This window comes from Aulonocara sp. 'chitande type north' Nkhata Bay, linkage group LG8, assembly GCF_057382095.1.
Source record: "Aulonocara sp. 'chitande type north' Nkhata Bay isolate Kocher_YH1m ecotype deep benthic linkage group LG8, A_spYH_male_GT1.1, whole genome shotgun sequence".
In the NCBI taxonomy this organism is placed as follows: domain Eukaryota; kingdom Metazoa; phylum Chordata; class Actinopteri; order Cichliformes; family Cichlidae; genus Aulonocara; species Aulonocara sp. 'chitande type north' Nkhata Bay.
The window spans coordinates 23255398-23270269 of record NC_141351.1 but is presented as its reverse complement, the minus strand read 5'-3'; the positions used below and the strand labels follow the sequence as shown (position 1 = coordinate 23270269).

The 14872-nt window shown below is 41.4% G+C and overlaps 1 protein-coding gene across 2 annotated transcripts in view; it reads left to right on the top strand.

The window, feature by feature from the left end:
* Positions 1-14735, top strand: part of LOC147323807 (uncharacterized) — a 99849-nt gene extending 85114 nt beyond the window's left edge. For both annotated transcript variants that reach the window (XM_086304401.1, XM_086304403.1), the window contains exons 12-17: positions 667-860; positions 3060-3130; positions 5499-5656; positions 7172-7316; positions 7793-7936; positions 8025-14735. In XM_086304401.1, coding sequence (XP_086160527.1) covers positions 667-860; positions 3060-3130; positions 5499-5656; positions 7172-7316; positions 7793-7936; positions 8025-8288 — 976 coding nt within the window. In that variant the 3' untranslated portion in view covers positions 8289-14735. The remainder of the gene's footprint in view (positions 1-666; positions 861-3059; positions 3131-5498; positions 5657-7171; positions 7317-7792; positions 7937-8024) is intronic.
* The last annotated feature ends 137 nt before the right edge of the window (positions 14736-14872 follow it).

Sequence of the window (14872 nt, the reverse complement as noted above, 5' to 3'; positions counted from 1 at the left end):
AACTGAATGAAAATCTTTTTTTTTTAAGAACAAAGATGCAGTCTTCCAGAGATTAAGTGTAAAAAAATCTTTGATGCTCAATCTTGAATTTGAATGACTTTGCAGCTTGATGAGATTTTTACATTTTAAAAACAGAATAAGGGTTTATGCTTTCTTAGCTTTTTGAGGAGCCTTTAAAGCCTCAGCGTTTTGTAGCATCCTCTGTGTGATGTGTCGGCATCTCTGAGAGCAGCTGTCCCTCTGGGTAAAGATGCCCCTGTTTTTCACCTCAAAGCAGGAGCAAGATAGATGGTGTCACTCTTTTCCTGTGGTATTTTTTGATCAAGGAGAGTGGACTTCTGTTCTGAGGAGAACAGGAGCACAGCGAGAACGCGAGAGGAAAACACACAATTAAAGCTTTGAAGAAAACTTTGTTCGCTCTGGTTTCCCCCAGCGAGATGATGCTTTGTAAATGTCTTGAAGAGCAGAAGCTGTGCCAAGACACCAGCAGCGGACAGCGATATTACTCATGTGTACGTGTGTGAAATCTCCGGACCTCATGTCCTGTGCTGAGTGTGAGGCAAATGGACAGGATGCATGATGATGTGTTTATTCGCGATGCTAATGAGACATGACACATAAGTGTTGATCACCATGGAGTCTGAACTGTTTTTTTTCTCCTCATAGGGATGAGGAAGAGCTGCGGAAGTCGTTTTCAGAGCTCGGGGACAGCCTGTGTGACTCCAACTCCTCCAGATCGATGAAGAGGGTAGGCAGCAGCGGGAAGCCCCTGTCGGATGAGTTGCAGCCCACCGGAATGCTGCTGTACAAGAACGGATTCCTGGTTCGCAAAGTCCACGCCGACTCAGACGGAAAGAGAAGTACGAGTTACAAAGTTCAGATTTAGACAATGCTTTGAAACATTTGGCTGCTGCCCAGAGCATCATAAGTGAAACTGTAGGTCATGTCATGTAGAGCACATCCTGTGTGGAGTGTTTGTACTCCAAAGCGAGATGGTTTTTCTTCAACGGCACAGACTAACACATGCTGAGGATTTGGGATTTTAATGCTTTAATTCCAAGAAAAACAACCAGCATTAAATGTCACATTAATCACTCAAATGTCTTTAAAATAAGCTTTATTATTCAACAACATTTAGGCTGGTATTTGAATTTAAAACAATGAATTGATCTGAGGAAATACAGAAAGCAAAGACCTCCGTTATTCGCTTCATTAATGAGTCACAATCAGATGAAATCATTTGCACATATTATGAATATATATACATAAAAAGTAACCAATATTGACCTCCGTTTAAGTGCGATTTCCCCCCAAAGCATGTATTTTGCTGCTAGTCGTTGGTGCTGGTGCCTTGATGCACCAGGTTCCACATTAGATAGGTTTTCACTCCAAAACCAGTTGGTTAGGTTTAGGCTCTCCCTGTAGGGAAGAGTGTGAACATGAGAATTAGGGTGTGCATTGTCCAGTGCAAGCGTCCTCCACCTGGACAGACACTAGTCTTTTTGTACCTTACTGAGTTGAATGAGCCTGCTGCTGAAAACACTCAGTTTGATGACAATTTACTGCATACATTAAAACATCTAAGCTTCCTCAAAAAGTAGAGTCTGCTACATTTTCAGTGCAGGGATCTGGCAGAGCTTAGTGGCAGATTTTTGGAGGCATATCTCTTTAATATAGGCTACGTTTCAGGAGGAGGTTGTTATTACTGCACCACTCGAAAACAGTGGAGTTCACCAGTTTCCAGTCTCCTCACCCCTGTTGACACACCCCACAGAGTCTGAGAATTTCTGCGGGTGATGCAGATGTCTGTCAGATCACAGTTGTCAGTGATCCGGCAGGTCATGGCTGTGTCCACCTGCATCCCTATCAACTTCTCTGAATTGTGTTGAAGGCACCTGATATTGGTTAGGTCTAGGCACTAAAACATGTCAACATATCAGCAGTTTGCACCTTTGCCTCGGCAGGAGGCTTTTATGTTTACCTGGGTTTTCTCCTGGATCTCTGCTTACTCCCACCATTTAATAATATGCTAGCGTAATGCCACCTATTTCAACACTGAGCACTCGGTCAGTCACTTTCTGGTTAAATAAAGGTTAAAAATATTTAAAACTAGATAAATAGGTCAAATCAAATATGGGTGGGCCCTCAAAACACAAATCAAATCCATATGAGATGAGATAGGACTGGGGCCTCTCACTACAGTGAAAAACACCAAAAATACAATATAATATATAAATTATACACCAGATTTAGTTGAGGGAAATCACAGATTAGTGATTAGAGTGCATTACTTTCAGCTAAGTGTGGGTAATGTGGGGTGGCTGGAGCTGTGGTTCAATCCCAGGCTGCTCCAGTCTGCGTGCCAAGTATCCTTTGGCATGCAGACTGGATAATAACCCCTGATGGATGCTCTCCGATGCATCCATCAGAGTGTCAATGTGTGTGAATGTTAGATAGAAATCACCAAGTAAGAAAAGGCATGGAAAAACGGGCTTGCATGAATGGGTGTGAATGAGGCGTGTTGCATGAAGCACTTTGTAGCACGCAGTCATAAAGATGTTTATGAGAGTGGCACAAACAAGATTTTCAAATATGTCAGTAATAGACCAGATGAATGTGAGACTGATAACTGTGATGTTCTGGCAGGGAAGTCTGTGTGTTGGATTTAATTATGCGGACAGCCACTACAACACAGATAGCAACAAGTGTGCCCCAGACTGGCAGTTTTCTGTGTTGTGTGTTCACAGTATAAGGGTTAAATGTTAGGTGTGTCAGCTCTCCCCAAAAGTTCCTGTAACTCAAGTCGAGCCCACCTCATGAGCTTTAGGCCACAGCTAGCCCAAACAACGAAACAAAATCAAGTGCCATAAGTGGCCCAGATTATACCCTAATGTGTGGACTATCTGGGAGCAGACGACACTGGGTTACATGTGCAGTTTTGATTGAAGGTTTCCTGGATGCACCTCTGACTTAGTGCTGCAAAGCTAAGAGCACGATGTAACTTTGTATCTATGACTGGAAGTCTGTAATTAACATTTAATGTTTTCTGCTCCTCGCAGCACCGAGAGGGAAGAGAGGGTGGAAGACTTTCTATGCCATCCTTAAAGGGCTAATCCTCTACCTGCAAAAAGTAAGTTTCACACAGTAGACATATGTTTAGTTATAAAAACTAACTAAATAAATAAATAAAATCTAAAGGGCTGAGTGAGAAACAATTTGCAACAGCCACTGTTTGATATTCATTATTCAACCTTTTAAAGAACGGTTGACTGCATCTCCATAAACATCCTGTCTTACTTTCATGCCAGCAGCAGATTTTTAACAGAAGGTGGATCTTTATCCCTGCGGTGAACGTCTCTTTAGAAACCCAACAACAACAAAAAAGTTCTGCACCAAATGTTACCTGCCTGCCTGCAAACGAGCTCTTAAGATGATTTATTGATTTATTTAAGCAAAATATCAGCAATGAAAAAAGCAGCAGCTTTGCACTGACAGCTCAAGAAGCAATCTGTCCTTTAGAGTCACGTTTTGGTGCCTACTTCCTGTTTACACGAATACATGTTGCTGTGACATAATGTCCTCGTGCAGGCCGGGCCTTGGCACCGTGCAGAGGACCCATACGGAGCGGCGGTGGGCCTGGGTAACCTCTGCCAACATAACAGGCCACTGCTGCTCCAAATTCCCCCTGAATGCAGAGAAAATTGTGCCTGTAGGGATGCTGTGGCTCTGTTCTCTAAAATAATAACTGAACTTTATTTTTACGGAGGTTTTTTCACTAAGGTCTTCAAGGTTAATTCAAGGCTCATGATTCTTGTGGTGTGTGTCGTCAACACAAGTCCTGTGTAAGGATTTACAGTGACCTTTGACCTCTCCTTCAAGATCAATAGACTAATTTGAAGGTCAAAGTGATAATAATGCTTTATAGAGTTATTATTTTTTTAGACAATAACATAAACTTGTAATTAAACACTTTTTTGACATGTGACTAATTATACTATATGCAGAGCTATTAATTATGTTTTCATGCCATTGTTATAGAACTAAAAGTGTGGAAATATTTACTTTTTATAAAGGTCACATATGTGATGTGGAGGAATAATATCCATTAGCACGTTTAGGCCTAGGGCGGTGCGGTGGTTCAAACCCACAGCAAGAAGATTTCAGGCTCAAATCCAGCAGCCAGGTATTGAGTTTGTTTGTTCTCCTAGAAACATGGATGTTAGGTTAACTGGTGGGTAAATGTTGGCTGTAGGGGTGAATGTGAGCATAAGTAAATACAATAACATCTAATAAACCTTTGTGAGATCAGCTTTATCAAATAAAAACTTAATGGAGAACGTGACACTTTGTCAGTATATTTTGGTTATTGATTACCCTGTGATTTGTAGACGTATGCATTCGAATCAAAATAATTAATTTAGATGTTTTTAAGTTAAATTAAATTGTTTCAGACTTTGTCGTGGTAAAAAAATCTTCCACTAGTGCTTCACTTTAGATATGAGAACTGTCAAAACTCAAGCCTTTAAAGTTAGCTGAGGTATGAGTCAAGTAATATTTAAAAAATAACTTTTTTATCAAATTAAAAATAATTTGAGAAGTTTATGTCCACAGCTTTGTTCTTCCTTAACGAAAACGTATACGTCTGTCATGAAACCAAAATATCTTCAACTCAAATAAGGTATCAAATATATATTTTATATTTTTATTCTTACTGTTGAACGATTTTTTAATAATTAACTAAACTTAAAAAATTAAAACTAAAAGTTAAAACACATATTGTTTACCAGAAATTTAAAAAGAAAAGAAAAGAAAACTAGACCTTTAAAGAAAATCAAAACTAAATCGAATGGTGATTGTGTACATGCAAAACTAACCATAATAAATAAAAAATATGTAGGAAATAACTACTTTAAGTATTAATAATAATAATAAGGTCAATACAACCTGCCTGAGGAGGCACTGATCTCTGCATAGCTGCAACAAACAACAAGAAACTAATTAAAACTAGACTAAAAATTCAAAATTAATAAAACTAATAAAACTAATAAAATAATAAAACTAATAAAACTGAACCTATTCCATACCTTCACTGTCATTATATTATGCTGCTATTCATACTGTCATCATATTAATGCTGCTATCCTGTATATATTGTACATACTATTGTTTGAGTACTTACGATTGTTTTTTTTGTACTTTTTATATTTTACATTTATATTTATTATTGAAACTTGCACCAAGGGAGTGGCACTCCAATTTCGTTGTACTCTGTACAATGACAATAAAGGCTATTCTATTCTATTCTATTCTATTCTAAAATTAAAAAAAAAAACCTGATGAGAGACGCCTACAGAGCTCACATTCAGAGCAATATCAGTTGCTTCATGTAAATGTGTATAAGCGTCACCCACTCCTCCAATAAAATATGATCATAGTCAGCATCTTTAATGAGCGTTTGCACTGCAACACACCATTCTCCTTTATACCTGTCGTTCCAGGGGGAGTACAGGCCCGATAAGCAGCTCTCTGATGAGGACCTGAAGAACGCCGTGTCCATCCATCACTCTCTGGCAATGAAAGCTTCAGACTACAGCAAGAGACCCAACGTGTTTTACCTGCGGACGGCGGACTGGAGGGTGTATCTCTTCCAAGCGCCGTGAGTCTCTTTATGCTCTTCTCGCTGAGCTTGAACAAACGCACACGCTGTACGATTTATAGCTCCCACGCTGAGCAGCGTGGACAGCTGTGCAACATCTGCAGCAGAGCAGAAAATTCAGACAGCTAAAAAAAAGAACAAATAAGAAACACCCATGTTTTATTCCACTCTTCTCTTAGTGCTGACTTGCCGTCTCTGGCAATGTTACACTGAACAATCAAAAGTATGTGGACACCCCTGTTTTTAACTACATGAGCCCACATGAACAGATACTGGTGGATGTTGGGGTGGTGGAGGGGTTGACTCTGCAGGAAGCGATGCAAGCAAAGAGCTGCGCTGATATTCCAGAGGGGGGAGGAGGTTTGGTATGTGACACAGCACAGCTCAAGCTGCAAGCCTGAACTTGCTTTCAGCCTTTGTTCTGTTTCACTTCATGTCACGTGGAAATCTGAACTGCATAAAGTCATGAACTTACGTGATTAATTCTGGAGTCTATTCCAGCTACCATAGTGCGAGAGGTGTCGCAAACCCTGCACAGTGAAGATAAGTGCCAATCGAAAACAATACATAAATGGTAAAAAGGGCTATAAAACATGATTAAAAGGAAACTCAAATGCAGTATCACATAAAATAGAAGTCAGTAAAGGTGTGTTTTATGAGGCAAATCATTCTTCAAGCCTTTGCTCCTCAGGTAGGTCCTTTTAAAGCCGGGGACCCTGATTACACCCTTGCCCAGCCTTTTGGAACAGACAGAAAGATCCACCTGAAGAATAAGGCTGTGCACTGGCTTAAAAGGAGTCAACATTTCTGCTCTGACCCAGATGCACTTTAAAATTAATCAGTAAAATCCAACCATCCTACAAAACCAAAGCTGGGATTTGGGGTTATTGAACCGATGGCATGAGTAGAGGCTGTTTCGGTTCACAATACTATGGTGTCCACATATTTCTGGCCATATAGTGCTGCTGATAACAGCTGAATGTCCACCCTCAGCAGCACTCATGTGCTTACAGATTAGTGATACATGGAGAGGATGCGCGATGAAGGTGAAGGTGTGTGTCTGTGTGTGTGTGTCTTAGCAGGATCCAGGAAGTGGCACATGATTGGCCACATGTTTCAGGCCCCAGGAGGACCGGCTCTGTGCTCCAGTTGCAGCTTGCATTTGTCCCAGATACTGTACCCCTCTCTGCGCCTTTCTCCTCTCCTCGTCTCTCTCTCCGCCCGTCTCTCCCTGATGATTTAAGCGATGCTGTCTGATTCGATCTGATATTACTCGGGCTCTTAATGGGCCTGTTAATGTAAAACAGGACTTTTTTCTCTCTCTCATCTGTTAATTGGCTCCAAAATAATTTCTTTGTTAACAGCAGCGCTGCTTTCTCTGATAATTATCCCTTTGATGTTGTAAACCAGCCATGAGCGGATGTGAGCAGGCATCGCAGAGGAGAAGCATTTGTACTGTATGTGTTTTGGAGTTTGTAATTAATCGTGTGTGTGCGTCTGTGTTAATCATCTCAGGAACGCGGAGCAGATGCAGTCTTGGATCACACGGATCAACACAGTGGCCGCCATGTTCTCATCTCCTCCTTTTCCAGCAGCCATCGGCTCGCAGAAGAAGTTCAGCCGGCCACTCCTGCCGGGGACGATGTCGAAACTGTCCGAGGTATCCTAACTTTAATGAGTCTGACAGGTGGCTGATTCCACTCTGAGTATATCAAAGTAAATAAAAGATGGGCGTAGCTTCTGTTTAAGTGGTTTAAAGTGGCCTAAGCCTCCATTAATGACCAGCAGGGGGCGACTCTTGAAGTTGTAGAAAAAGAAAAGTCTGATTGTACAAAAGCTTAAGAACTCCACGTGGAGTCACATGGTCTCTTAGTTAAACCTTAGTTCACAAATACAGGAGCAGACTGTACGCTGTCTTCACCTTTCACAGGTGGAAAACGTAACTTTATAATTACTGTCTGTGAGAAACAACAGGGGTATGAAAGCAGTTCCCTTGTTTTACGGTGGCAATAGAAAAAAATACAAGTAGACCCAAACCATGCCAATAAAATGCTCAACCAGGAAATCAGTTCCACCTCTGGGTCAGGGTTTTAAGTTTTTCCTCTCATAATCTTGGTTTTAACTCTGTGCTCTCAGGAGGAGCAGGTCAGGTCCCATGAAGCTCGATTCAGAGCCATCTCCACTGAACTGGCTGAGCTGCGCTCTTATCCACCTGACCGCAAGGTGAAAGGACGCGAGCTGGAAGAATACCGCCAGCGAGATGAGTACCTGGACTTTGAGGTGAGCTGGATTCACGAATGAGGAATCGAGTATTTACATGAAACTGTCTCGCCTTAAATTTAGATTTTCTTCTTTTCTTTTTTTATAGAAAACGCGGTACGGGACCTACGTCATGTTGCTGCGAGCTAAAATCCGAAGCGGCGAGGAAGACCTGTCTGTATTCGAGTCTCAGCTTCTGGAGGACAACGGGCTGCAGAGGGCTCACTCCAGCCCCACGCTGCAGGACAGCAGCCAGGCCAGCCTGGCCAGCAGCACCAGGGACGGCGGCAACAGCAGCAAAGCCAGCGGCTGCAGCAGCAAGCAGCGGCAGGAAGGCCAGAGACACAGCTACCGACAGGCCGTCAAGAAGTGAGACGAGGCGGGGGCGCCGGGAGCGGCACGGCGTTGCACTGCCAGCGGCAGGCTGTCTCCCTGCAGAGGTTTTGTTTGGAGCTCTGCTTGAAGGGGGGAGCAGGAGTGAGGGTCTAACCCACGCCTTCCCCCAAAACACGAGGCCCTACCCGGCACCCCAATCTTCTCATCTAACCGAGGAGGTGCAGATCCTGTGACTGGCAGACAGGCTAGTGCAGGAGGTGGGAGGGAGCGCTGGGAGGTCACGGATCTGCAGACGAGGTGTCTTTGAGAACGTACGCTGGGTGCCGCAGCAGACTGTGAGGCAGAGAGGCTGCTTACGGATCGGACGGGGCAGCGCACAGGGACCTACATCCAGCATCCTTTCCTTTTTTCTTCCCCTTTTGTTCTTTCAAGGCACCTCCGGCCGCGTTCTCACACCTTTTTTCTTGACCTTACACTCCGTTTTTTGGGACCAAACATGTTTACACACACTTTGAATTGTCATCACATTATAGACGACTGATGATTTGATTTCTGTTGAATTTCTGCCGCTGCTCTTGAGGTGAAGCGCTGTAATAATAATTAAAAAAAACAAAAAACTTAGGAAACATCACCAGGTCTACGGAGCCATTACATTCCAGCTCCTTTTTTTTCCACCACGGTGTGTTCACATTCCACACAGGAGCTGCAAATTCCAGCTTTCAGCTCCTGTATGTTTCGCTGAAGGTGGTTTCCAGTTAAATAAGTGTGTGGCTGCAGTATGCGACGTGGCCGCTGCGTACAGCTCGTCTTTCCTCCTTTCTCTAGCCGCTGACGGCCAACTAGAGGTGACGACGTCAGCAGGAGTTCACAGTCCTCCTGATATGCAGCCAAACACTGCATGACACAAAGAGAAAGAGGTCTTTTTCTTTTTTTTTTTGCTCTACTTGAACTCGAGCATCTCTTGCTTTTTGCTTCTGTCCTGTGATGTGCTTATGTTCTCTTTCTTGGCCGAATGTTGTTTTCTGCAGTGATCCGCATGCCTGCATCCAGCACTGCTTCTTTTAGGGCTTTTTACTACTTTGAAGGCAAAAATCTGAGAGCGGAGAAGCTGCTCTCGGTGAGGGGTGGGGAGCAGGTTCGTTCAGTCACTCTCCTCATGCCAGTGCCATACCCAACACGTGTAATCTTCATCTGTACTTATAAACCCGACTCACTGGACAGACCCTGAATGTTCTTTGTTTTTCGATATTTTTACAGTATTTTACAGTCATTTGTTGGTGTTGAACTTCATGTGTATGTCAAGTGTATGATGAAATATCTCTTTGTAAACATCCAGGATATGTTGTATATAACGCACCATATATTGTAGTATATATGACAGTATATTTACAATATATTCAGCACACTCATGAGAAGCTGCATTGGGTATACACACACACAAGTCTGGAAATCGCTACTTGGTAATCACATTATTTTATTTTTTCTTACAAACTTTATGAATATTATCAAAATAAGTCTATCAAAGATTAGTAAGGGGGAGTTTTTTGCAGGATTTTAGTGTAAAAAGAAAATTCTTGTGAGGATTTAAGCTCCAGTGGGAACTACTCCAAAGACAGATCATGCTCGAGGTCCTTTGAGAGTCAGCAGCCAGCTTGGTAACACCCCCCCGGGCAGTTTAATTAATCCCCCCAAATAAAATGAATTAGGGAGAGAGCCTTAACTCTGATTTAGTGGTCTCTGAGACGCATCAACTGGACTTTTAAAGAAACCGGTCAAAATATTAGGTTTAAAAGTTACACTCCTTCTACCCAACACTGTTAACATCTCTGTTTAACCCACCATAGACTTACGCTGTCAATACCATAAGCCAAGAAAAGTACTCTCCTCTTTTCTACGATGAAGAGTACGGTAGATAAACTCGCCACAACACCGATGAAATTTTGCAGATCCAAAGATCTTCTAAATACTTGAACTCATAGTCTCTGCACTTCCTGTTTCATAGGGGCACTTGTGAGATAATCCATGATGATTGGGGATCTACGGAGGCCAAAACAGCAAATTTTGTGGTGTAAACATTTGTTATTGTTATGTTTTTGAAAGAAGAGATTAATCTATAGTTCAGTTTTTTACTATTTTTATCTTATTATTATTTTTTATTAGAGATGTAAAAACTACCCTGAGTCACTTTATGGAATCTGTGAATTTGATTTCAAACAGGAAGCCTCTAAAATGGGTGCCGTCAGACTAGAGTGACTGCAGCGTGCCTGTGGTGAATCCTTGTCCCACCAATCAGCATGCGTTAGCAAAATGTCAGCAGTTAATTGACAGTTTTAGTCTTTCTGGAAAAATAAATTGGAAGCATATTTTATTTGCAGACATGTTATCTGTACTATATTTCTAAAAACTAAAAGAAGTGTGTTTTGTATTTTCCTTTGTCTAGAAGCAAGTGTACATATTAATTTTACCTCTAATTCATTAAGGACTTTCTCAAGAGTGCCCCTTCTGCATTCCTTCCTGAATCGCATCAAATTTCTCTACAGGAGTATTAACAGAAAGTGGAATAACTCCCCCAGATCAGCTCTGCAATCTAAATGAAAGGATAAAGGGCTTTAAATTTAATAATTGCGTCACAGAGACAGAAAAACTGGATATTTAGTCAAATCTCATTTTGAAAAAATGCTTCAAAAGTTTGGCGACTTTACACTTCACTTCAAAAAGGGCTCAATCCAAAAGTGCAAAAACAAAAACAAAAGTCTTTGATTATCCTAACAGAGCACTGAATAGCACTGCAAGTGCTCACACATTTTTCTACAATACATAGAAGATAAACCTCCTGCCAGGATACAGCTGAAACAGCAGCAAAACTTTACCGTTAATATGTGTGATGCAACAAAACGATTGGCTCGTATCTCTCCGGGGACTCTGAGTGCCACGGCTTCTCTTTCTTATAATGTCTCATTGTTTGCCATGAGCTAATGGCACGATTCAAACTGGATCAGGGCTGATACTGTTGTAAAAGATGCATGGAAAAAAGAATGAAAACAGAATGTAAAAAAGAAGACAAAGAAACTCCTTATTCAGGAGTGAGTGTGATTATGTGTTTGTGTGTGGGCGGACTGATCTAATTATGGAACCACATAATGTTTGGTAGCCATATACACTTCATAGCATTATTAATGCACAGCCATTTATTACTCAGGCTTTAAAACGACACCTTGAGCAGCTGCAGTGCCAGCGTCCAACCAGCAGGGAGAGCTGTCAGCATTCACCCATGTTCTTTCAGCCATAATCACACCTGCTGCACCTGCAGTGAATATGCACGGCGTCACCCGCTCGCCTGAGCAGGTTGGTGGGGGCGGGTATTGCAGGGCTAAATGAGATAGGACCTGTTTGTATTGTAACTACGGATGTCAAGTCTGAGTGTGTTTTGGGAGTGTGTGCTTATGTGAAAGGCTGCAGAGAGCCTTCCAGACCATCTGACTTTTATCCAGCGCCAAATGTGTTGTTTAAAGCTGTACAGTTTCTAGAACAGATGATTGAATATTCAGGCTATTCAGAAGTTAAATAGTTCAGAAAACCTGAGCGTGTCACGGTGTAAGTCTGTTAATCATGTAGATACCTGCAGCGTAAAGCTGAATCTACCCAGAATTTTTGGTTATTGACTGTCATGTGAGTCATTTTAAGGCAGCATCCTCCCCAGAAGTCATCAGCCTTTATGTCTTTTCTTTGTCTTATGTGACACTTTTACTTGCTTTGGGGGCTTTTTGTAAGACAGAAGAAGCAGTTTAAAGACATTTATGCCCAATTTTCAGCAGCTTATTTCATTTAAAGCTCATTGCCTGCTTCTCTTGTCTGCACCTTTGCGCGCTGGTGGTATTAAAAGGTTTTATGTGTATATTGTTGCCATAACTGACCTCCTGTACATTTCGTGTAACTTTACAGACTTTATACTTGTGTGTTATTAGTAATGTTTGCTGTCTGTTATGTGGCCAAACTGTCAATAAGCAGCCAGACTTACAATGAGTACCTTAACACTGACCTATTCTGCTCATTTAAAGCTATATATCTTCAGTCTTAGACTTAACTAGCGTAGCTTTGCATGATCCAGAGCTCAACAATAATCCTGGTTTAGCTGATACTGGGCCCTTGGGGAGGAAGGCATCTTCTGTCTGAAAATAAAACAGTTTTAGACAGAGGATACCTTCCTCCTTATTGGTTGCCTGTCGTAACACTTTATGCCACAGCAGGTGGGCGGGGCTTCTGTGCTCAGATCACCTCATTAGGAATCACAGAGTTAAGAGTATCAGCAGCCACTTTGGATTTGGTTGATTTATACAAATAATGGCCGAAATATTTTGAAACTATGTCCGTGTTTGATATGAGCATCTATCATTCAAACAGAATATAAATAACAGTAAATAAGGAAAAGCATAATAGGTCTACACAGATAAAATGTGAAAACACTTGTCAGATTTTATCTTGAAAACCTACATCTCTTGTTATTGCATACACAAGAAACTGTTATCTATGTTACCCTAAAAGTAAATGTTTTTTGTGTGTGAGTCTGTGTTGACATCGTACGTGTCTCATAACAAGCAGCCAAACTGCACATGAATTTTGTGCTATTTTTATAAAGATGTATTCAAATTTCTGTTTTCTCTGTCAACTGCTGCTTCTGATGTCTAGGCTCAAATAACAGGAGAGCTGAAGGAAATTTCACTTTTTAAATGTGAGGATTTTCTGCTTTGGAAATCTCTTTGGGTTTTAGAGGGAAGAGTTTTCAATAGCTTTTTCGTACCTTTATGCTAATATTTTATGATATGCCCTCAAATGGTTGATCAGAAATTCAATCAGAAGCTCTCCATTTTTTGCTTAGAGGCCAGATTACCCTGTTAATGGTGCAAATTCTCCAATATATGAGTATAATAATGAAACACCTGGAAGCTCGTGGGTTTGGGGACTCTTGGGGCAGTGGCCCATTCAACCTAATTTTGGTAATCCAGCACTGCTGTCTGCACAACATAACAATAAATATCATCTTTTTCAAGTTTTAGGGCTCCACAGACTCGATGCAAAAACATTTATATTTTTAAATATAAATGACAACATGATTTGACCTGTTAGAGCAGCAGGGCCCTGGGCGGTCACCCAACTGATCCTAAACTGGTTCTGGCACCAGATTTAAACCAAAATTAACCAAGCAACATATCAGCTGCATGCCTCATCTGATGCCTTAATCCGGGCAGCCTTTCATTCAATCAACAAAAACAGTGCTGACATTCAAAAGAGTTTAATAGTTGAAAGGTAACTAAGAATTAAACTCGGTTTGATTCAATGTTAGTTATATAGTACCAAATCACAACAACAGTGGAAAGGAAAAACTGGCAAACGTGGCAAGGAAAAACTCCCTTTTAACAGGAAGAAACTTAGAGGGAGAAGAGCATAGGGAGGGGCGGCTATCTGCTGCAACCGGTTGGTGGTGAATCTTAAACTCATAAAATCTCTTTCACAAGAGTGTCCTAGGCCAGCTTTGACCTCAAATATTAGCTCAATGTTACTTTACTGAGGTCGAACTCCTCTATCAGCTGCTGTGTTTTGCTATCGTTAATGCAGTTATCGGTGCACATAGCCTCCATACTATTGCCAACTCTGTGGCCAGATCAGTTTCACCATTTATTAACCGACTGTTTGGGGGATATAAAGAGCTGCACTGAAGTGCGATCCATAAAGTGCCAAAGCCAAACCAACAACAGCGAGAGCAGTCACTTAATCGTCTGTGGCTTTATATGCAGTACAGATTTAAAGAAGTTTAGAGTCTTCACTGTATCTCAAAGTTTTCCCCTTCCCACCGCCTCTCTCCATGTGTTCTCACCACTCACATACATCACAGAGCAGCAGCTGGTCCTCCATGGCACTGGTTAGCATAGAAATGCCTGGTTCCCCTTGATGACGCCTGCGTGATACTCATGTCAAAGTGTTGCACCGTGTTCACAGACGTAGGATATCTGCAGCTCAAACTGTCTCTTCAGCGTGCACTTGTACATCACAGCCTCATTTCTGAATGTAAATAAAGCATGAGATATTACGGCCTGCTTTCATTTATATTATGATTAGAGTATTAAAAGAAGGTTTAATATATAAGGTAGGTCAGCATTTTTTCCTGTCCTTGAGCTCATGGTCATTTCTCTCTTTTTGTTTTTAATCAATGTGAATGAAGGGAATGGCTATATTTAATGCTGTTGTATGCTGTCGTGTTTTAGAGACTTGAGCCAGCTCATACGAATCTTTTTACATGTAGAGGTCTGGTCTGATCCGTCTCAGTGTTTTTTAGACTGGTGCAGATAAGGCGATGTTCATTTTATGCTATACATACAGTGAGCTACATGTGTCACTGCCTTGTTATAACTCACCAAGGAAATGTTGTTTGTGAGCTTCTCACTTTGAGAAGCATAGGAGATAAAATAAAAGTGTTTTGAAAGGTTTACTGCACGTGTGAACATCATTGCGTGGAATGTAAAGTGCCGTACTTAAGCGCTTTAGTCTTGTGCATTAGTTGAATGCTTCTGTACAAATTTCACATGTGAGACTTCAAAAACATGTGCTTATAAAATAGAGTGCTTT